The sequence below is a fragment of the Solea senegalensis genome, linkage group LG17, assembly GCF_019176455.1.
Source record: "Solea senegalensis isolate Sse05_10M linkage group LG17, IFAPA_SoseM_1, whole genome shotgun sequence".
In the NCBI taxonomy this organism is placed as follows: Eukaryota; Metazoa; Chordata; class Actinopteri; order Pleuronectiformes; family Soleidae; genus Solea; species Solea senegalensis.
The window spans coordinates 17,863,649-17,886,690 of record NC_058037.1 but is presented as its reverse complement, the minus strand read 5'-3'; the positions used below and the strand labels follow the sequence as shown (position 1 = coordinate 17,886,690).

General features: G+C 40.3%; 2 protein-coding genes across 4 annotated transcripts in view; one reads left to right on the top strand and one right to left on the bottom strand.

Annotated features, from left to right (window-relative positions):
* Window positions 1–6,899, top strand: part of kcnk10a (potassium channel, subfamily K, member 10a) — a 40,959-nt gene extending 34,060 nt beyond the window's left edge. Inside the window, exons 6-7 of the mRNA XM_044049008.1 lie at window positions 2,182–2,324; window positions 4,759–6,899. Of these exons, the coding sequence (XP_043904943.1) occupies window positions 2,182–2,324; window positions 4,759–5,427 (812 nt within the window). The 3' untranslated portion in view covers window positions 5,428–6,899. The remainder of the gene's footprint in view (window positions 1–2,181; window positions 2,325–4,758) is intronic.
* Window positions 2,241–20,686, bottom strand: ptger2b (prostaglandin E receptor 2b (subtype EP2)). 3 transcript variants are annotated; one of them, XM_044049011.1, is made up of 4 exons: window positions 19,817–20,686; window positions 19,103–19,304; window positions 2,895–3,134; window positions 2,241–2,300 (listed from the first exon to the last, which is right to left on the bottom strand). In XM_044049011.1, the coding sequence occupies exons 1-3, from the start codon at window positions 20,591–20,593 to the stop codon at window positions 2,908–2,910; spliced, it is 1,206 nt and encodes a 401-aa protein (XP_043904946.1). In that variant the 5' UTR covers window positions 20,594–20,686; the 3' UTR covers window positions 2,241–2,300; window positions 2,895–2,907. The 3 variants fall into 3 exon arrangements, with proteins under 3 accessions (XP_043904946.1, XP_043904945.1, XP_043904947.1); XM_044049010.1 differs by lacking the exon at window positions 2,241–2,300 and having other exon boundaries at window positions 2,318–3,134; XM_044049012.1 differs by lacking the exons at window positions 2,241–2,300; window positions 2,895–3,134 and adding an exon at window positions 16,618–17,098.
* Window positions 20,687–23,042: the final 2,356 nt, after the last annotated feature.

Sequence of the window (23,042 nt, the reverse complement as noted above, 5' to 3'; positions counted from 1 at the left end):
TACTCCAAATATTGACCTGTTGTTTTAAATACTATTTCCTGTGTTTTTCCATTGATCATGACTATTGTGGGCCACATGTGGTGCAATTTGCTGGAGTTATGTGTCATTCCCTCTTGATGCCACAACCCCATGTCTAAGATTCCAACCGATTCAATGAGCTCATTTAACTGAAGCACTTCTATGCTGTCTTGCTGTAGCATATTTAGATGTTTACCATAAACACATCTGTGCCAGATTTTAGCTTATGTGGTGCCTGTGAAGGTTAGAAACCAGATTTAATCCTTGTTTTTGGGTGTGTGCTTCTCCACCAGTTTATTACAGTGTACCGGTAATACACTGACGCTCTCTACAAGAAGGGCCAGAGTTATCTCTATTTTCTGAGGCGCCTGAGGTCCTGCTGGACTATGCACAAGATCTTCTCTCTATCTATCTAGTCTGTGGTGGCTGGTGCGATCCTCTATGCTGTTGCTTGCTGGGGCAGCAGGCTGAGGGTTGCAGATGCCAACAGACTCAATAAGCTGATCCGTAAGGCCAGTGATGTGGTGGGGGTGGAGCTGGACTCTCTGACAGCAGTGTCAGAGAGGAGGATGCTGTCAAAGCTGCACGCCATCTTGAACAATGGCCGTTTCTCAATATCCATACTTGTGCGTACTTGTGCGTACTTGTGTACTCCCGTACTTGTGAAAACGTCATCAGCCTCAGTCCAAGTGCTGTTCCAATTCTCAAGTAAGCGAACAGCGAGGACGGTTCTCAAACCCGGAAGTGTTCTCGCTCCGCCCATGTTTACCAAGTATGCATCGGAGGTGACTTAAGCGTACTTGGGATGGCCATGTATCCCAGAATACATTTCGGCGGAGCATAGCAGCAGATAATAGAAATATAAATCTGAAATAAATATTTTTCTGTGTCCCGGAACAAAGTTTTAAGATCATTTGAGGCGAGAAATGAGTCTTTTAGAATTCAAATATGTGGTTTGTGTATGAAGATATGACGTATTTATAGTTTGGCAGCGACGTTTGTCGGAGGTAATCAGCTCCACCTCTGTGGGCGCTCGACACTCACTGTGCCCGGCACAGAGCAGCGTTACCTCGGCCTGTCCTGATGAAGTGATCAGCTGGCTCAGACGTCGCTGTCATTACATGCTCGTGTGATCCATAGATTTGTTGTTGACGTGTTATTTTGATTTTATTGGAAACGTTTTGACCTGACGGTTTGAAAGTTTGTATATTATTAATTTTTTTTGAATTTCAACTTTCAATGTTAGATTTATATTAAAGTCGCAACATTGTATCTGTACTTAAATATAATATGTAAATATTAGCTATGTAGAGTAGTATATATTTGTACAGTGCTGCACATTGTATTATTTGTATTGTATATTTTAATAGAAATAAATTAAGAAATGAAGTTAAATATTTAAAATGTAAAAATAATAACAACATATATATGCATTTATTAAAAGTATTTCATATGTTCATTGATCAACACCGTAGGTGGCAGTAATGAGGCTGCAGCACTTGGCGCCAGCCACCATTCAAACAGCAGAACAATACATACATACTTGCATACTTGAGTATTGAGAAACAACCACATACTTGTGTACTCCCGTACTTGGCAAGTATATACTCCCAGCTTACTTCTCAAGTATATACTTCCCAAGTAAGCAAGTACATACTTGCTAACTTGAGTATTGAGAAACGGCCAATGTCTCTCCACCCACTCCATAACACACTGGTCAAACACAGGAGCACTTTTAGCCGAAGAATGATTCTGCCAAAATGTACCACAGAGCGCCATAGGAAGTCATTCCTACCTGTGGCCATTGGACTCCACAACTCCTCCCTCCTTCAATGTGTGATATACGTTTTGGGATCTGTGCAATAACCAACTTATGTATAATAACTCAAATTACAACCATCTCATCCATTCAGTACTGTATATAGTGCACATCTCTACTGTTTGTATGTACATATTGATTTATTTTATATTAGAGTACATATGTTTATGTTTACTTACCTTTACGTTTACTCTTGTTCATTTCTTTTATTTCTATCCTTGTTTCACACTCTTTGAATAGTAGCAGCTGTAACAAGAATTTCCCCTCGGGGATCAATAAAAAGTATTCTGATTCTGATTCTGATGGCTATTATTATTTTCATTCTTATCCTGTCTTCTCATCAGGGGGAAACCGACGGATCGAGTACCGGAAGTGGTACAGACCACTGGTGTGGTTCTGGATACTGGGTGGTCTGGCCTACTTTGCTGCTGTGCTCAACATGATCGGTGACTGGCTGAGGGTCCTGTCAAAAAAGACAAAAGAAGAGGTAAAGTGGGCCCTCATAAAGAAACATGACTTTTTTACCAAACTGTAACCGCACAATACATAATGGATTCATTATTTTGTGTATGAATTGATGCAACTGCAAATAGTTGGCAAAGAAGTTCCTCCTCAGATTACAGTGATCCTCCATTATTTTGCTACAGAAATACAATGTATTGTATTTCTGTAGCAAAATAATGGAGGATCATTGTTCAGTTATGTCCACCTACTGCAAAATGTAATTTGTACTTTTCAGACATACAAATCATTTAAAATAATAATGGTGCTTTGATTGCGCTAAGATTAAGCCTTGTTATTTTTGAAAGAAAATGTATATTATTAAGCACAAACATATAACATAATACTGCATGCCCTGAGGAATACACCTATTTAACATTTAGATGAAACTAACACCAAATATCTCTGTATTTCACTCAAAGGAATCAAATTATGGAACTACCTTTTGTTTCATTCTTTTCTAATGCCTTTTCAACAAAACTAACCAAGGGTGAGTGATTTAAAATAAAACAAGACAAGACATGGAACATGAAGGGAGAAACAACAAGATACTTAACAGAGGTGAAAGATCATGACAGTGTGGGGGCGAGCTTCTTGGATTCCACCCGAAGAGGCAGGTTCTTGGTGGATAACCACACTCTTTGGCCGCTGCGATAGTGTGGGGCAGGGGTCCTTTTGCGATCCGCGGCTGCCTTGTAGGACTTGGACTGCCGAAGGAGGTTCTGGCGGGCCCGCTCCCAGGTTCTCCTGCAGCGTCTCACCAAGGCCAATGCGGAGGGCACAGAGGACACACGGTCTGTGGAGGGGAAGAGAGATGGTTGGTAACCGTGGACAATGTGGAAGGGGGACAGACCAGTGGATGAACAGGGGAGCGAGTTGTGGGCAAACTCGACCCAAACCAGTCTTTGGGACCAGGTTTCAGGGTCCTGGGAGGCGGTGACGCGGAGGCCAGTCTCCAACTCCTGGTTAAGGCGATTGGCCATTGGTCTGAGGATGGAAGCCTGAGGAGAGGCTGACTGTGGCCCCAAGAAGACTGCAGAACTCCTTCCAAAAGTGTGAGATGAACTGGGGACCTCTACAGGGAAACCATGTATCCCGAAAATGTTATTCAACATGACCTCCGCTGTTTCCTTGGCGGAGGGAAGCTTTTGCAGCTTTTTTGATATTTTATCTCTAATTTTTTTAAATAGTCAATGCAAATGACAGTCCGCATTATTTTCAAGTCATTAACCGTTAGAGTATAATTTGAATGTTATTGAACAAACCATCCCACCCTCATAGATCTTTAGCTTGAGGATCCTCCAAAAGTTCTCAATAGGGTTGAGGTCAGAGTTTCTGTCCTTCTATGCCCATAGCAGCCAATGATGCAGAGGTATTCCTTGCAGCAAGACATGGTGCATGAAGATGATTTTGTTACGGAAAGCACGGTTCTTCTTTTTGTACCATGGAAGAAAGTGGTCAGTCAGAAATACCACATACTTTTCAGAGGTCATTTTCACACTTTCAGAGACCCTAAAGGGGCCGACCAGCTCTCTCCCCATGATTCCGGCCCAAAACATGACTCCGCTAAACTTCTTGCTGATGTCGCAGCCTTGTTGGCACATGGTGGCCGTCCACCAACCATCCACTATAATAGTCCATCTATCTGGACCAACCAGGGTTGCACAGCACTCATCAGTGAACAAGACTGTTTGGTTATTAGTCTTCATGTATTTCTGGGCCCACTGCAGCCATTTCTGCTTGTGAGCATTGGTTAAGGGTGGCCGAATAGAAGGTTTATGCATAACTGCAAGCCTCTGGAGGATCCTACACTACCTACACATTACATTACATTACATGTCATTTAGCAGACGCTTTTATCCAAAGCGACTTACAATGGAATCAAGTACCAACAAGGTACCAGCAGCTTCAAATACCGGTTTGCTGCTTTGTAATGTCATTGTAGCAGCTGCTCTCTTAATCCGATGTATTTTTGTCAGAAACCTTCCTCATTGTGCCTTCATCTGCATGAACCTGAACCTAAGCCACAAATCTCGTCACAGAACATGATCACGCTTAAGTTTTCGTGAAATATCGAAGGTTTTCATACCTTGTACAAGGAATTCAACTATTTCATGCTTTTCAGCAGCAGAGAGATTATTTTTCTTTCCCATTTTGCTTGAAAATGGCGGTCTGCTTAATAATGTGGAACATCCTTCTTTAGTAGTTTTTCCTTTAATTAGGCCCACCAGGCAAACTGATTAACACAGGTGTCTGAAATTGATTTCAGTGATCCAAAGAGCCATGAGACACAACACCATCCATGAGTTTAATTGAAAAACAAAAAAATTAATCTTTATGACACTTAAATACAATTTGCATAATAATTTGGAACGCAGTGGATAACCATAATAACTTTCTTTCTGCTGTCTTTGGCTAAGGTTGGAGAGATCAAGGCTCATGCAGCAGAGTGGAAAGCAAATGTACGTGCAGAGTTCCGGGAGACGAGACGGCGTATGAGTGTTGAGGTGCATGACAAGCTGCAGCGAGCTGCCACAATCCGTAGCATGGAGAGACGGCAGCTGGGCCTGGACCAGCGCGCCGTGTCCCTGGACATGCTTTCCCCTGAGCGACGAGCAGTCTTCAACAGTCTGGACACTAACACTTACAAGACATCATCCCAGGAGAGCATTGATACCAAGCTGAACAACCTCCGGCTGCGGGGCGCTGAGCACTGCGATCGAAGCTCTGACCACCAAACCACGTCTGAGGACAACATTTTTAATCGCCTGGGTTCCGTCACCAAGTTGGCCAAACGCAACAGGAACAGGGACCTGAAGAAGAACATCCCGGACGAGGCTCGCCGGCCTCACAGTGAGGCCTACGGCTGCTTAATGCCCACTTTTGACTGCAGTGCAGAAGAAGGGAAAAGGAAGGAAGAAGGAGAGGATGAGCTTGAAGACAAGGAGTGCAACACTAGCTTGTCTGATTTCCCACTTTTTGTGGAAATATGCAAACCACAGAATGGGTTTTTACTAGAGCAGACCAAAGAGAATGAGAGCGAGGAAACACTTGAAGCAAAAGAGCTGCATATTCACATGGATCCATAGACCGAGTGCTCTCCTGCAAGAGGAGCTTTTAAACGTCACCAGTAGTGCCTTAAGTCTCCCTGACTCCTGTGTGTTGAAGCAGGGACCGTCCCTGTCCCTTTGTGCTACATATTGTAATGTTCACACTATTCACTGGGCCCTATGGATATAATAGTCACGCATTGTGTTTATAAACGTAAGACATGGTCAGGTCTCTGCAACTGTGCTATGCCAAATAGTTGTTCGCTACTAGGTGTCAATTAATAACACACATCTTACGTCTGTAGCTGTGGCCATTATTTCTCTCAGTTATTTTAACACTGTACTGAGCTAAAGTGATGTCATGTAATGCAACATATGACAAACGTGATGACATGGACCAACAGAACAAGTGCACCTACCTACTCAGCTCTCCCTATGTGTCACTTCTGTAGCATTTGTGTATTGTGCAGAGATGACCCTGTTGACATTTGTTCAGTCAGTGGTTAGAAAAATATCTCAAAATTGTATTAGTCAGACTAAAACCAGACTTTTAAAATACTATTAAAAGTATTATACTATTAAAGTATATTATTAAAAATACTGAATAAACATGTAATCCAGCTGAAAGTTTACTTTATTGAATTTTCCAAAGTTTGACTAACACCCAGATGATGCCACTGGGAGTTAAATCACTATTACGTGTGCAGTATGTTCAACAACTCAAAATGTTCCACAGTTCCTGCTTCAGGAATTTGACCCAGGTATAAAAGTAGAAGTCATTACAAAGAAGAACATGAAGCCACACTGTTGCTTTTTTGGACTGATGATGACACTGAAATTATGATCTGTAGACCAATCAGAAAGAATCAGAAAATCAGAACATCATTATCGTGATTGTAACCAGTACAGCGGAAATTTTAAGTGCAACCCTATTCAGTGCAAAAATAATAGAACAATATGAAGCAAAAGGAAGTGAAAATGATAATAAACTAGTGGAAAGACACAGCTGAAGTCAACCAGAACACACTTTCTAATTCTAAGAAGCTTAGAGGGGGCCTATTGCCACTGAGAGTACATTACATTACATTACATGTCATTTAGAGTAACATAGCCAGGGACAAATGAACAATGAATTGAAAAAAGGACAGTAGATAAATTAAATGGCAAAGTTCAGCTGCAACCTTAGCTTGACTTAACTGTTCATGGAAATAAATACTTACTAGCAGTGCTCTCCTTTGTTTTCTTCTTCTGTGTGTTATACTTTCATTTGTAGCATTAGAGAAGTTGAACTTTTTTTCTCATTTGTTACAATAACCTGTATACACTTGTTTTTGACTATTAGGAAGTTCTATGCTTGTCAGCGCTGTTGGTTTTTTTGTTTGTTTTTTACCAATGATGTTGGTTTCATTCACTCAATCACTTACATTTGAAACATTTGTTACAATTCTAACCAACACGTCATCTTTGTGTTGACTTAAGTACTTTCCACCTAATTTGTGTTTTACTTTACATCCAACATGTTGCTATCCTCTCTGGACCTGCACGCCAGTTGTTTATAAGAAGATAGTTTAAAGTGCAGAAGTCAGTATGTTCTTGTTTAGCCTGATTTCCATGTGCTCCATTAGTGAAACAAACACATGTGACAGGAACATACTGAAACAAGAACATACTGACTTCTGCACTCCTGCACTAGTGTTAGATGCCCTGTCTCGCCAGGTTAAAGGCATCATTTGGGCTTTTTGATGTGTGGTTTCATGAAAATGTTATATAATCCATGCATTACATACAGGTGACTGTGTTCTGCATGCTGTCGGTGCTGAGGGGCAGCTGGAGATGTGCAGTTGAAAGCTCAGTAAATCATTGCAGCAACAGGAAACTAAAGTTTGTGTCACAATTTTGAGTTGATGGTCTACTGCTCCCTCACAAAATACCATATTTGGACTTACTGAGGAGTGGATCAACAACTCCTATGTTTTACAGTAATAACATCTAGTGCAGTCATGAGCATATTTTTTAGATGATGAGCTGACATATTTATCATTAGCTAAGTATTTTGTTAAGAAACTCAAATCAATCTGTTTTGTTTTTCTGTTGTCTTCAGTCATTGCCATGTTTCACTGAGCTTCCAGCTGACGACCTCTCAGCTAATGTATTCTTCCTTGGGTCGTGTCCCACCCCTTTACAAAACTGATTCACTGTTTTTTTTCTTTGTTAGATGTTATTTTGGGAACATGGCCCCAGATCATAGTTCACTTGGTGAGTTATAGTGTTATCATTGCTGATAGAAATAATGGCCAAAACCTGGATATTTCCAGATTTTTACAACTCTACCCAAGTAACAGTCAGTCTGAATGAATGATCCTGTAACACTGGAGGATTTGCCTTTTGTGACTTACAAGATGAGTTAGATTTACAGTCTGTCTAAGATGAAAAGACACAATGGTGAAAATTACATGGAATTCATCATTAGCACTACTGGATATGTCTTGTTTAAGAAGAAAGAAATATTTTTAAACGAGGTCTGACATGTGTAGATGAACCTTTCACTTGGTGCTGTGACTATAATGTGGCTCAAGTCAGAAGATGAGTTACACAGAAAAATTATAAAATAAAAAGTCACCCTAAAAAAAAAGAAAAGTAACAAGAGAGAAGCTTGATCTAAATGTAACAATTCTACTATGTGATTGTTGTCATGCTGCTTTCGTGTTACCTATTGAAACTCAAGTCTTTAAAATGTGCATTTTACTGTATTTGAAAACTACTGAGAACAAGTCACATGTTAATTGTTCATGGTCCCTAATCTAAGCTGTTGTTTTAGTACAATGTCCAAACTGCTACCTACACCATGACCTCTTTAAATACTATCTCAGGGCTTGTTTGTCCTAATGTTGGTTGGTGATGTTGTTTGACAGGTGATACAATGACAACAATGAATGAACTTGTGGTCCATGAAAGTGAATGGAAGAAAAGCCATAATGCAAGAGGAAGGAGTGTTCCACCATTGGGTACAGGAAACAACAATGGGGTGATGGTGTAACATTATGAAGTGCACTGCTATTACTGTGAGAGTACACTATGTACTCATCATCGCACTTGTTGACATAGGCAGATTGTTTGTAAGTGTATGTGTATGTGTTGGCGTATGAACACAAGAGTCAGGCAGGAAGTGCCTGAAGTGAATTTGTGGAGCATGGATTTAGGTTTATCCCTCATTTATAACTTGTGAAAATTAAAATATCAAATCAGCAAAGTGTAAGGACCTGGATGGAGCTGAGTTGGGACAAACAAGTGGCAACAACCATGGCTGTCAATCAAGCAAACATGCCACAACACATACTTCTGTAGAAGCCTTAATACCTCTTGGGTCAATTTTATCCTCACCATGAAAGTACACATAAGACGTCTTGAGAGCCGAACTTCAACAGAGATAAACTCTAGAGAGAAGTATGAAATGTTTTTAAATGGATTTCATCTCAGTTGGAGGTAATTCACAGGCAACACCAAGTTGTCAATCATACTAATGCAGCTTAAAATTGGTGATGTCCTGGGGACCGTAGACTGCACCAAACCACTGACAAAGCTAAGTTATCCAATGTAACACAATTTATATCATTTATCATTTTCTTGTCCTAACAGCTTGCCTTTACTTTCTTTTTTGACTCCCTGAAGCAAAACTGTGCTTCATGGTTCTTAACAACCAACTCACAAGTACACCGTGGAGGCATCAACTTCAACACTTCTAATTCACTTTGAATGGAGCAGCAGCAATCCATGCTGGACTACATTGTGGGTCTGTTGGTTCACTTTTCTTGTGTTGCATGTGGTTGAAGTTGAATAATGTAAGATGTTCCAATTGACAGCAAATCAAATCATGTAAAAGAGACACCAGCCAATTGAATCCTATTATTTGCTCACATCACATGGTACAATGTCCAGATCTCTTGGACTAGACCGTTCTCCCCTTGTCCCCCCTTTGATAGAGCAGGAACATGATATTACATCATCATCAATTTAGCAACTCTTGCTACAAAGTCGGCCATGACACTTCCAGGTCCAAGCATCACCCTCATGCATTAAAGCAACGTTTACAAGTTGCTTTAAAGTTTACAAGTAAGACCAAAGTATTTTAGATGGTTCTCACAAAATTGTCCTCATTTTACCTATTCTTAGGGGCCTCCCTCTCAGCTCAGGGACTGTTGTCCTCTGTACACCCTCTTAGGCCAGTTACAACCCATCATGATGTCACCCATAAGAAACTGGACTCCTGTTTTGAAGCCTGCAAAATCACAATTTGGCCACATTTTTGCTGAAAGTTCAGAGGCATCACCTGCAGCAGGTCTGACAATTGCAGCTGTCACTCACACTGTTGTCCAAGTACAGCGTACTTGTTTATTTCCTCTCCCTTGGAAAACACTGCTTTAGAGGCTTCGGCCCATCTGATCCTTCTCTTCTCGGACTGCTTGTTAGGAGGGACTGTTTCCACCACTTAGAGGCTCTGGGCTCTGTGGGGTGCTTCCTGGCCCGGCTCCTTCTCTGTCTCACCAGATGCTAAACCTTTGTGGTGCTTGCAGACGCTCCTTACATTTCATCTTTGTTTGACGGATCCTTATGCCTTGGGATTGACACCATTAACTCCTCAGGAAAATGTCAATAGAAGTAGAAGCTCAAATTCCCATAGACTCCCATTCAAACTGAGCTCTTTTTGCAACCAGTGGAGGTTTTACAAGGTTATATAGAAGAAGATTATATATCTTTACAGTCTATACTCTCACGCCAGATGTCTGTTTTCATCATTTTATGTTTACATCTGAGTTTGCAGAGGACCATTTTGGTCCAAGAGGCAAAACATGTCATCTGCCCATGTCCAGATGGTATACACTTAAATAAGTCATGTGGATCATGGGTGGTCCATTCAGTCCAGTTGGTGGCACAATTTTCAACATAGAAGGTTATAACCATGGATTCTTGCTGAGATATACTACCCCCCACACCTGTAATGTGAGATCAAAAACGATCAAGAACTAAAGTGAAGCAGACCCTCACTTTAGTATGAAGGGAACAAGTAGAAATTATTCTTTTCTCTTTGTAGACACAGAAAAGTGGAAAATATGGAGGGGCCTTTATGGAGCATTAATTCTTGATGGTGGGCGGTGCCTATCATGGTTGACTTCTTGGCAAGAGTTGAAAAAGTGATGTTGTTGTTGGGACAAAAATACACAGTGTAGTGTTTGAGCTAAACAAATAATGTTAACATCTAAAATATACAAGAACATTTGCATAACATGATTTGATTGGCCTGCACCCGCTCTGCCACTTTCTCAGTCATTTCTCAACACAAGCTAAGTGAGGCAACGCACCCAACCTTCAGTTACACAGCAATTCTTGGCACTGCCCTATTTAAAGTGAATAAGAAGCATTTCAGTTGATATGTGTGAGTGCAGCATTACCATGTCCCATTGCATCAACTGCATTTTTCAGCCATTGTGGTGGCAGCTAAAGCAAATATTCCCCCACAAATGACCACTATAAGGAAATGACACCACACGCATAAAACAGAACTGTGTCATTTTGATCAAATTCCCCATTTCCAAACACACATGCCTCATATCGCACATATCTGTCTGATCCCACTCTTCACATTACCAAGTGAAGCTTTAGACTAGTGTGTATGCAGCAAAAGAAAGGATAATAAGTGTTTTCATATGCTTCTAAGAAATACAAAAATGTTTCAAAAGAAAACCAAGACATGGAACAAAAAAGGCATGCTTTGTTGCGAAACTATATTACAGTGTATATGGTGTTGATTGTATACCAACCACTACATGCTTTACAAGATGATGCTCACCACGTGTGTTATGACGCACAACCAACTAGTGCTCTGTTCTTGGACGTTGCTCACTGTATCTGTCATGCAACCATTACGTTCAATGTAGTGATTGCCTTTTGAAAATAAAGACCACTGGATTAGTGCTATTTCTGAGTGTGAGGAAGTTTCTTTCAAGGTCCTATAGAGGTGGTGCTGAGTATCATGTAGACTCTTTCACAGCTACTATCAGTGGCTATAATCAGTTGAGCCAGAGGAGAATGGATTGCTTTCACATCATTGCCTGTGACCTCTCCTCACTGATATTATACCCTGGTGTTTGTTGCTATTTTCTGGGTCTGAAAACTCCCAGAGAATGTAAAAAAAAAACGGACAAAAACCTGAGATGTTTCACTGTATCATATTCAAATACCTCATTGGCTTAGGTAGGTCAACACTCTCATATGTGTGTGTATATATATATATATATATATATATATATATATATATATATATATGAATATGTATATATACATATATACAGTCTTGAGTTTGTTGAAATACATCTTATTGTTAGAGATTGTATCACCGGAAAGAGGAGAGGAAGAGGGATTTGTTTTCCACATGTTATGTCATTATTTAGGAAGTGTAGTACCCTCTCGTGGTAATAAACTAACTCTTTGGGTGTCACTCTGCTGATATTTTCTATCTATAACTATGTGGTAACTATGAAGACATGGGACATGCCATTTCTACTCACAGATGTTGTAGGAACTATTTGTATTCAAAAATACTTTTGCTTTGTATAATGATATTAGCACTTACACAAGGCCATTCTGTTTGAACTGCAGTTGGACTGCAGCATTTCTTTCCATTAGCAGCATAGTCACTGTCCTATTAAACCCAGTAAAAGGGTTTTTTTTAACTTCCAAACAAACATTATTGTCACCATAGTTATTGAGCCTGTTCGTTGAGTTTTGATTGGAACATTTGACTGAGCTTGAACCACAGTCTATTTGCACATAAATCCAAATGTCAACTTGGCAACACTTTCTCTGTGTCCAAAATAATTGATATATTATTTGGCTTATTTTTTTGTTTTAAAACTGCTCCTTTAATTTCTTCATAACGCCATCCTCATTTCAATTATTCCCTGTCAGAAAACCTTTTGGTTTTTGTTTACACTTTTCTTATATTTGTTTTTGAATGTGTTATTTAAAATCTTCCTGCCACAGCATATCATCTGCCTCCATCATGAACACTCTGTGTCTTTCCTCCTCCCCGGCAGCTCCATCGTCAACATCCTTTGTCCAATATAATCACGATTCCTCCTCTGCACTTCAAACTGTTCAAACTAAGCTGTCCCTCAAATATGTCCATTTCTAATCCTGTCCGTCCTGGTCACTCTGCCAGCTCCAGTACCTCCTGTCTTTTAGACAGTGCCACTGCAATCCATACATCATAGCAAGTCTCACTACCATCTTGTAGACCGCAGAAGTATGAGCATCTTTAATTTAACAAATTAAATGAGTGTCTTTGTGGTTCTTTTACTTCTGTAAAGACATTAACTCATGTGTATGAACATGTGTAAAGTCACAGACCCACATTAAGGATGGTCAGGACAGTGAGTTAGTGAACCAGCATGCACCATGAAACTAAAGAGCTCAGCCGTCATTCTTTTGATTATTATTATTTCCCACTGTGATCTCTCCATAAGAGAAAAACTGAAAACTGTGCAGTCCTCCCAAAGGTCAAAGGTCAGCTCTATGTATCAGCAGAGAGAGGCCTTCAAAACCCTTTAAATATCCTTACTCTGGGACTCACAAGGCAGACTGACAGAGAGAAGATCAGAAGCAATTGACTGAAAAAGGTGAGAAGGAATAAGCTCAAGGGGGCAGGTTAATTAGGTCAGAGGTTAATAGGGAAAGAGCTTGATATTGAGATAGAAGAGTGAAAGAGGATAGAGAAGGAGTTAAGGAGATGAGGAGATAAGTCTGACTTATTTTAATGTAAATGTCAATGGACTGAGCCTCATGTGGAAGTTGAAGCTAATTCAAGAAGGACATTTCCACTTTAGCAGGATCATTGTAGCAACTTGGATGGGATACCCCTGTCTCGTGGGTTTTTACTTACTGAGTAAACTGATGTGCCTCTGTCCTTGTTGTCCTGTATCTTTAGTCTTTTATCACCTGTTACATAAACTGCATCCAGGGCCATTAACAGCTGCCTTTACTACAGAGAATTCTAAAGAAAATGAACATTTAAACATGAGTCGATATCATCAGAAAAGACTGCCTCACGTGTTTCTGCCTGTGCTCATCTAATGAGTAGAGCTCTAATCTTGTTTCCAAGGAACATAAACAATCTGCCTGGGTTTATACAGTATGTTTACTCAGAGACCCAGAGTTATATCGGTCTTCAACAGCTTGAACTGCTCTGCTCATGTGGCTTCCAGTCATGAGTAAACTGAAAGTACCTTGTAGCTGTGAACCAAAGTGAAATGTAAACACTGTTCTGGGAAACATGTGTCATGTCTTGTTCTTGTCATATCCTGTTAGTCAGAGCCTGGGAAAAGCCACATATATCTGAATAAAATCATGCTGATCAATAAACTGCAAACCAGGAAACAGCTTACGCTGAGGAGGCTGAACCACCCAAATATAAATGAAACTATTGTTGGTGCATTTCAAATGCTAACCAGCAGTGGAACAGCAGTGGTTCTGGTCTCAGAGAGACACAGGGTTTGAATCTCCGATCTGAGTGGTTATTTAATTACTGTTGTCTATCATCTTGAACCTGTCGTTCTCCTCAGAAATTAAATTAACAAGATATTTTCTCCCAAAGAAGATGCTGCTCACTAGATATTTTCACATTTTTTTGACCACTCTTTATTGTGTGAAATTCCCAGTCAATACTCAGACCAACAACCATTCAAAGTCACTGCACCTCTGGGGAGAAAGGCTCAAAACGAGGCAAGGCGGCCTTGTCAGGTGCAGCATGACATGTTGGAGAAGCTAATGTAGCCTCTAAGTCCACGGCCCTGTTTCAGAAAGCAGGTTCAACAAACTCTGAGTTAAAACCTTAACTCTAGGTTGACCAACTCTGAGCTGTCAAACTCTTGAGTTTGCATTAGTTCAATCTACTCTGAATATGTTCACTCTGAGTTAAGCATGTGCGTTGGGAATTTACAAAGCCATCATCAATGGAGCTCCGATTCACCATGGCAACAGGTAAACAAAGAGCACAGCCTCCATTTGAATCCACTTGAGCAGCAATATGAACTCTTTCAGAGTCAGATTTACAAATATAAATGAACCCAGAAGAGCACAATAAACATCATTTATTGATAACAGATGATGAGTTATTTTATGCATCTCATATTTCAAGATTCAAGTTTTTTATATCAGCGTCTTTACACAAACAGGTCACGTTCCTTCCTGTAGTCTGAAGCAAACCTTTCAGCTCTGGTGTTGCTCTTCCTTTGGTTCTTACCTCTTGCTTTGATTAAAAATCCAGATTTGTGAATCTTTTCAGCTTGGAAATGTAATCGTCCTTTGTGATTTAGCGGATTATTATGAATAAAAAATAACCGCCTTCAAGAACGAAGAAGATAGCACAAGAATCTACAGGCTCACAGCGCCCTCTGCCTTGAGTCAGGTGTACTGTTTACTGCTGTTTTTTCCCTTGGAAGAATGCTACATCCAACATGTTTTCATAGATAGAGAGTTAGATAAAAACTTTGATCACATGACCATTCAGTTTCACTGGGCATGTGCATGCCAGTGTAAAGAGACAGTCTATGGGAACTAATCAGAAATGAAATGTAAGTCACTGTCTGATTGTTTTCAAAGGCCACGTTTTCTACATTAATGCTAAAACACGGCCCCAGTATTTTCAAACTAAAATGCAGTGTTGTAATGTAACAAAGTACAAATACTTTGTTAGTGTACTTAAGTAGCACGCAGATAAAAACTGTGTTTTAACTCACAGTTGAATTAAAACACAGTGTGAGAAGCTCCACAGACTCCAAAAATTTCAAAAGATTTCAAAAATACAAGCAGACACAGGGAGGTTGAGAGAGAGTTTGTCACCATTCATGACAGAAGGTTCATTTTAATGTTAAAGTTATTCGCCTGTACCTGTTATGCTTTTATTTTTACAATAAATGTCATATTCAAAGTTGTAATTGCTCACTTTGTTTAAATACTTTTGAAAAAAATGACAGTAAATGTCAGGTACTTAAAGACTTACTTGATCATATTCTAAAAGGTGACTTTAACTTCTACCAAAGTCATTTTCTGCTAAGATACTTATACTTTTACTCAAGTATCGCTTTCAAGTACTTTAAACAAGACTGCAAGACTGCTAAGACTGCCCAAGACTGCTTGGGCAGCCCGTGGCCAAGTGGAAAGGGAACTTGGCTTGTAACTGGAAGGTCACTGGTTCAAATCCCCACCCAGCCTAAAAAAGGGCTGGGGTACCCCTGAGCAAGGTACCCAACCCCCAATGCTCCCCAGGCGCTACTCAGTGTGGCAGCTGCTCCTGCCATACTGCTCCTAATTCTAGGATGGGTCAAATGCAGAGGAATACTTTCCCCAAGGGGATTAATAAAATTAAACTCTTCTAAAATGGAACCAGATGGTATTCAGAACCCTGAAATTAAAACCCTTAGATGCAAGCATGTCAGGAAGTTCCCCTCTGCACTACTTCTGATGCTTATACCACAGTTTCCTGTTGTGCAACATGACTGTGGAGGAAAGGTTGGCTAAGTCTGAGAAATTGCATCACTGTCACTATGGGTTAGAGCACAGTACCAGCTGTACACATGATCCAGCTGAGTAGAGGAAGAGAACTGTTATCTTCCTCTAGAGAGAAAGTTCACCATTCTTTTCTTGTTCAATAGATCTTCAGGGTATTTACATCATTTAGACATTCAGTTGCAGCCAGGCTGAGTTTTGAAGGAAACCAGAAGGAGCTGAGTGAAGTTTGGACTTTCATGGTTTGAAGTCTAGAACAGGTCTATGGGGAAATAAACTAAAAAAAGAGCTATTTTTGTGTATCAAAAATGTTTTATTTAAGACAAGACATATCAACACAATCCATGTCCACAAATCAAACACACCAACAAAAAATATATATAAATAAATATAACCCCATAAATATAAACTGATCTGTGTATATATTGCAAGGCAATGACAAACCCAAAGGAAAGTAAAGTAGACAAAGTCAGATCTAAATAAAAGAGCACACTTACAGTTCAGTTACACCATATCTGCATGCATTAGCTGAGAAGCTGCCATATTCTCACTCTGATCCTAGCTAATGTTTTAGTTGTAGTCAGACCAAAGGACAGTAGGTGCATCTGTGCTGCATGTTACCTCTGCTTATTTGGCCTTCTGTTAGAAACTTCCTACACTTTTTGATAGATCAATCTGATTTTTTTTTTTACGATCATTCCATAATCTGGTAAGAATCTGGTCACTGAAGAAATGTTCAACCCTAACCCTTTGAACACAATTTATGTATGCACAATCAGACCATCAAGTACCAAGTTTCATCTGGACCTGATCCAGATTAAAGATTTGGCAGCAATTTAAATGTAACATGTTTAAATGTAACATGTTCTATTTAGAAAGTTCAGATGTATATATCTTAGCAACATTTTAACAGATGTATTAGTAAGATGGTAAAGTTCTATACAGATCCATAAAGTCTTCTGGATCCAGTCAATCAAAATGAAAACATTTTAGGACCCAGCATGTAAAAGTGATAAAGGGTTAAAGCCTTGGTGGAAGTCTGCACGTTCTGAGTGCTCTTGTAGATATGGAGGTTGATGTTCCTATAGTTGGTGGTGGACAGGTCCTCGTCTACATGCTACTGGTGAGCATGGCAACGTCGCTCAGTTTTCTGCTTTTCAAAATTATGAAAGATGAGTGATAGAAAATGAGCAGCACATAGATGCTCTGTATGAACGTGTGAGTGAATGACAAAACTGTAGTTTGAAGCAGCTTTTCTAGCTTTTCAAGACTAGAAAAGTGCTATATAAAGACAAACCATTTACTGTAAACATCTGCAGTTGCTCTGCTTTCAATTGTCATGCATTTGAGTGTTTGTCTGCAACAGTAGCAAAGTAGCCTAGACCCTGCATTTTACTTCAATAAGTTATCCACGACAAATCAAGGAGTGGTCGGCTTCAGAACGCCCTCAACTTTGAGAGCTGAAGTCAGTCATGAACGTGCAAATGCTCACTTGTGTGAGTGTATGTGTGTTATTTCTTAAAGGGGACATATTATGCAAAATCAACTTTTTAATCATTTTAATACTTATATTTGGGACTCTGGAGGCCCTACCAGTCGCCAAAGTGTGGAAAAAGAATACTCAGTCATGTTTTCGTGGTCCCCCTTAGTGTAAGTATAGGCGATAAAACACTCCATGTTGAATTCCCTGCACTTATGACGGCAGCATGCGCATTTCACTGCGAATGTTACCGCCCCACCAGTAAGTTTACTTCGCGAGCTCCACCTTAGCTCCACCTTGTCCCTGCGAGAGTGCAGGCGAGGGAGGAAGAGCGGTATTATGTCAACGCGGAGGGACAAGTGTGCTGTTGGTGGCTGCACAGTGGAGCACAGTGTTTTACAGAGGATTTTATATATGAAGCTAATGTGCTGGATAAATAGTGTAATTTATATAAAATATATAAATCATTTTATATATGAAGCTTCCTCCCTCGCCTGCACTCTCGCAGGGACAATGTGGAGCTAAGGTGGAGCTCTCCAAGTAAACTTACTGGTGGGTGGTAACATTTGCAGTGAAATGTGCATGCTGCCGTCATAAGCGCAGGGAATTCATTTCCCCTGAGGAGTTTGTGAAACCTCAGTTTCAAGATCTTCTCTACACAAACACATGTGTTGCATAATATACATGGACACAAGAAAATATACATTCATACAAAAGGTGATGACAGCATCATAACCCTCACACACTCAAGTCTGCAAACTAAGCTCCCCACACTGAACCAAAGAGATGTTAGTTATGATCATGTTTTAACTGATTATAGCACTTTTGGAAGAGATGCGGTTGGTACCAGTTCTTCATAGATCAGTACTAAAGTATTGTGAGTGTGTGGCTGTTGATATTTGATATTTATGTTGCATTTATTCAAAAATCACAGGCATTTTTAAATTGTCCACTAATGCCATGGCTGCTGGTGTTAGGTGATTATATTTGAGGTAACTCTACAAGCACTGTTTGGGCTAGTTTTACTACTTTTTGGTGAAAATGCAGAGTAGTTGGAAGTAAAGGACAAAATACAAAAAGAACAGTCTATAGCAGAGCTGTCACTTGCATTCAAAATTTGAGCTTGGGGAAGAAAGTCCAAAATTCAAGTTCAGATATATGGAGTTTGACATTCTATTGGGGTCGTGCAGCAGAGGGTGTGGAAAGTGGAGCTTGGCCTTATGTTGTGTTCACATAGGACTCACATTTGTCACGTGATGAGTTTACAGTCAGTGCACACAAGTGAGAAGACAAGATTTTGGCAAATATCGCTCCAGTTGAAATTTGACACAATGGCCAATCAACGTTGAGATTATCCGGATGACGTACAGAGGAGAAACTCAGAGCTCTACATCACAAGTTGCTATAAGCACTCATTCTCTTGTGGAAATGTCTGCAGAGAAGAAACTGCCGTTGTGTGTGGTTTCACTTGGTGAGTTTTAACCTTGACTTTTGGAGCTCCGTATGCATGAGCACCACTTCCAGCGAAACTTTCACATGACCAACAGCTAATATGTCGACTTACTAGCACACATTGAGGCCACACCAGGACTTCCTGCAGTGATACCAACTACAGGCTGTGGAGTGTCTGCTCATCATGTGAAGGTTTCGCTGTTGCCCTCATTTTCCTCTCACCTGCTGCTTCTGTGGACTGACCAGTCGATGTGGATGTCTGCAGTTTGTGCAACTTCCTCCAGATGATTTTCAGAGCAGATGGGCGGAGGATGATGAAGACCCAGGGATTAATGATGGAGTGAAGTGACAGGAAACGGAGAGCTCTGAGGTCAGCTGCATGACACTCCTCATTGCTGCCAGTGAGATTGATGTAGACCCGGACCTACAGAGGTTTGTGTATTTGTGTGTGTGGAGGGGAGAGAAAAATATAAATATTATAATTATATCACATCCCATGATTAAAGTCCTTAATGCTTCACAAACTTAGCACAAACACTGACTCTCAGTGAAAAGATGGGACACAAGGTGACACAGAGATTAGTGTCCATCCATATCTAAGGGTTCTGCACTGACTACCTCTGGTTCTGTACCTCAGTCTGGATCTACTCAGAGACAGAGAGGATATGAGCTTTTATTTTAAGAGGTCTCAAACCTGCAAGTCTCCCAATTTATTGCATGCAACCCAGCAGTTAATACCGACATACAATATAATGTTTTTAATATTCATGCATTTGCATCATTTATATATATATTTATGTATGTATATGTATATATATATATATGTATATGTATATACAGATGAAGGTAATTTGATGCATGAATTGTTTTTCCTTGCACTAGTATTCTGTGTTGAATGGATGAACCGCGCTCGTGTTAAACCATGTAAATTCTTACCACTAAAGGGAAGGTGCAGCAGATGTAGAACACAGTGATCAACGCAAGCGGCAGGAGATGCGCCAATTCCTCCGTCATGGAGCGAGATCTGCGGCCGCAACGACGCATTTTGCCCCGTCTGTGCATCATCACCAGGAGGCAAATAACATATATGTTGCACACAATCGTGGTGGAGATTATAAGGAGGATGAATGACGCATACAATCCGATGTAAACTTTATCCGTTCCATCCGTGTGTCCCATCTCCAGAAAACACCAGGTCCCTGGGCAGTACTGCACATATGCACCGAAACCCAGGAGGGGAGGGATGCAGAAAATGATGCTGCTTATGTAAATGAGCAAAAGAGTGATATAAGTACAGCGTTTGCTCAGGTGCTCTTCGTAAAAATAGGGGTAGCCAATGGAGAGGTAGCGCTCAAGCGCCATTGCGCACAAGAGAGCCAGCGTGGAGAGGCTTAGGAAGGTCATACTGAAGCCAAAGTAGGAGCACATTTCCTTGTTGGCACTCATCCCCACCAGAGTTTTCTTCTGAGCATAAGCTGACAGAACCACGGGGCTGACAGACACGGAGCCCAGAAGGTCCGTCAGAAGGAGCGCAGTCACCAGGATCTGGTACAGGGACGCACTGCTTTTCCTGCGTCGGACCTCCAACAGCACCAGAGCCACGATGTTACCCAACACACCAGCAGAGAACATCACCGCCGAGGTGAGGGGTTTCCCGGACTCCACGTCAACGATGTCATGGCATCTGTAGTGATCTGTAGAGTTGTTTTCCATAGGCACTACAACCACACACCGGCGGGTATCGACGACGTTTCAGGGCGGACTGAAGACCGTCAGCGCTCATATCGCAAACACAGTCCGTCCCACCCCATGCACACACACACACACACACAAACACACACACAAACTATTCTGCATAGCAAACACGTTTAATTTACACAATCAAACAACAAACAATGACGAATGGAAATCACACATGAACAAGAAACACATGAAGATTAACTTCAAATAAATTCCAAAGCACAAAGTGAGACACTGGTAAAAAAAAGGCACTAGTGTTAGATACTGCCTACTTGTGTCACATATTTCATTTCAATTAAAGATGTGGGTTAGGTAAGGTAAGGGGCCATGTAATATAATATAATATAATATAATATAATATAATATAATATAATGTAATGTAATGATATACAATATAATATAATATAATATAACTGTAAGATATCATATAATTAACAGACACAGATTTTATGAGTTCAGGCTTTTGTTAATTGGCCAAAATGGCCAGTTTTCCCATGTGACAAACAACCATCCACTCTCACACTTTAGAGTGTCCAATTTACCAAATTCCCATATTGCTCTATATCAGCACATTTCCATTCATTCAGCTCCTTCTTCAATCTCTTACTAACTGTTTACAGGAAATAAAATTTAAATTAAATTTACATGCCACATCACAACATAAATTATCTCAAAGCACTGAACACAACATCATTGAGAACAGAGAAACCCAACAATTCACACAATGAGCAAACACTAGGTATCAGTGGAGAGAAGAAGAAATCTCTGACAGAACCAGACTCACACATGTGCAGCATCTGCCTCGACCGGTTGGGGTGAAAGTAAAAACGGGGGACAGAGGAGAGGAGGGGGAGATTATTATTATTATTATTATAAATAATAATAATAATAATAATGGTGATGATATGTATGATAATAATAATAATGATAATAATGCTAGGTAATTTGAAGACTTTCCTCCTTGCCACCAAAGCCCTTTACTGCTGCAGGTCACACAACCACCACCAACAGAGAGGAGCTGACCCGACGATGGAAGTACCGCCAACGACTCGTCACCAAGTTTTGGAATCGGTGGCGAAAGGAATATTTGTTGGACATGAAGTCAGCTCACACCCATGAGACCCCACGTCCTACTGAAGGAAGAAGACCTGGTTCTCATTGGAGAGGACAAGATGCCACGGTTGACGTGGAGAACTGTTCCAAGGAAGAGATGGACTAGTAAGGTCTCCTCTTTAGCAGGTCAAATGCAGCTCTAAAGGGTTGAAGTGTGGAGATAGACTTGGCCAGTCTCAAACCTTCTGAACTCCTTTGTGTGTTTGGACTCATTATCTTGCTGCATGAACATCTTTAAGTTGTCTAACTAAACTATGTTTCTGTAGACTTCTGACTTCATGTTGCTGCTGCCATCATGTGTTACATCATCAATGAAGATGAATGAGCCATGACATGAGCTCCACCGTGTTTCACATAGGAGCTTGTATGTTTGTTTCTGTGATACCTTCACTCCTGCTCTCTGGAGGTTGTTGCTGATGTCACTAACAGTTGTTTTAGGTTCAGGACATTCCAAATGCTTGTACTGGCCATGGCCAATGGCTCTCATTGATTTCCCGTCTTTTCTCAAATTCACAATTGCTTGTTTTTGACCCATAGACAGCGCTCTGGTTTTCATCTTGGTTCCACTTCTAAATGCAGTCTGCACATAGAGAAGACATGTGTCACCAAGCGAACAGCTTCAGATAATGTAAACTTATGAAGAGATGAAACACTTGATACGTGATAAAGACCACAGAATTGCTTTTAATAAGATCAGACAGAAATGCTGGCAGAACTGTGGACTGACTGAATGCAGTCACCCCAATACAAATCAGTGATTCTTGAGAAAAGGGACAAAAATTCATAGTTTGCATTAAAATAAAGACATTCATTATTTTTAAAAGACTTTGAATGTTCAATTAGTAAGACCTGTGTATAATCATGAAATGAAATTCTTATATAGTTGTACAGTTTCACTGCAATTTGTTGAAAGACCTGCACTGTCACATCTGTAGAGAGTTGGCTGTCCTCAGGAAGAGGTCATAGTGTCAAAATGCAAAAATAAAATGCATAAATATCCACATCAAATGCATTTAATGGTTTCATAAAACCACATAACATATATTTCATAAAGAGAGCTTTACATTCAATTTTCTGAAAAAACTGTCAATCAAAGTTGTGTCATCACTTTGTCAACTCTGTCCGATTTTTAATTCTAAAAAAAAATCTGGCAAATAATAGCCAGCTATAAACCTAAGGACCGCCTTGGAGATCTTGGTGGATGCAGCAGTAGGACACACATTGTCTCATAAGTTGTTATTTTTAGTATACTGTAACAGCGGTCACAGCTTTAATGTGTCAACACTGTCATCTTTGTTAAGAATTGTGG

Coding starts and splice junctions, on each gene's coding strand:
- ptger2b (XM_044049011.1), bottom strand. CDS start 20,593: ATGGAAAACAACTCTACAGATCACTACAGATGCCATGACATCGTTGAC. Junction 19,305..19,816: donor GCTGCACCTTCCCTTTAGTG/GTAAGAATTTAC, acceptor AAACCTCTGTAG/GTCCGGGTCTACATCAATCT. Junction 3,135..19,102: donor TCAGTCCACAGAAGCAGCAG/GTGAGAGGAAAA, acceptor TCCCCTCCACAG/ACCGTGTGTCCTCTGTGCCC.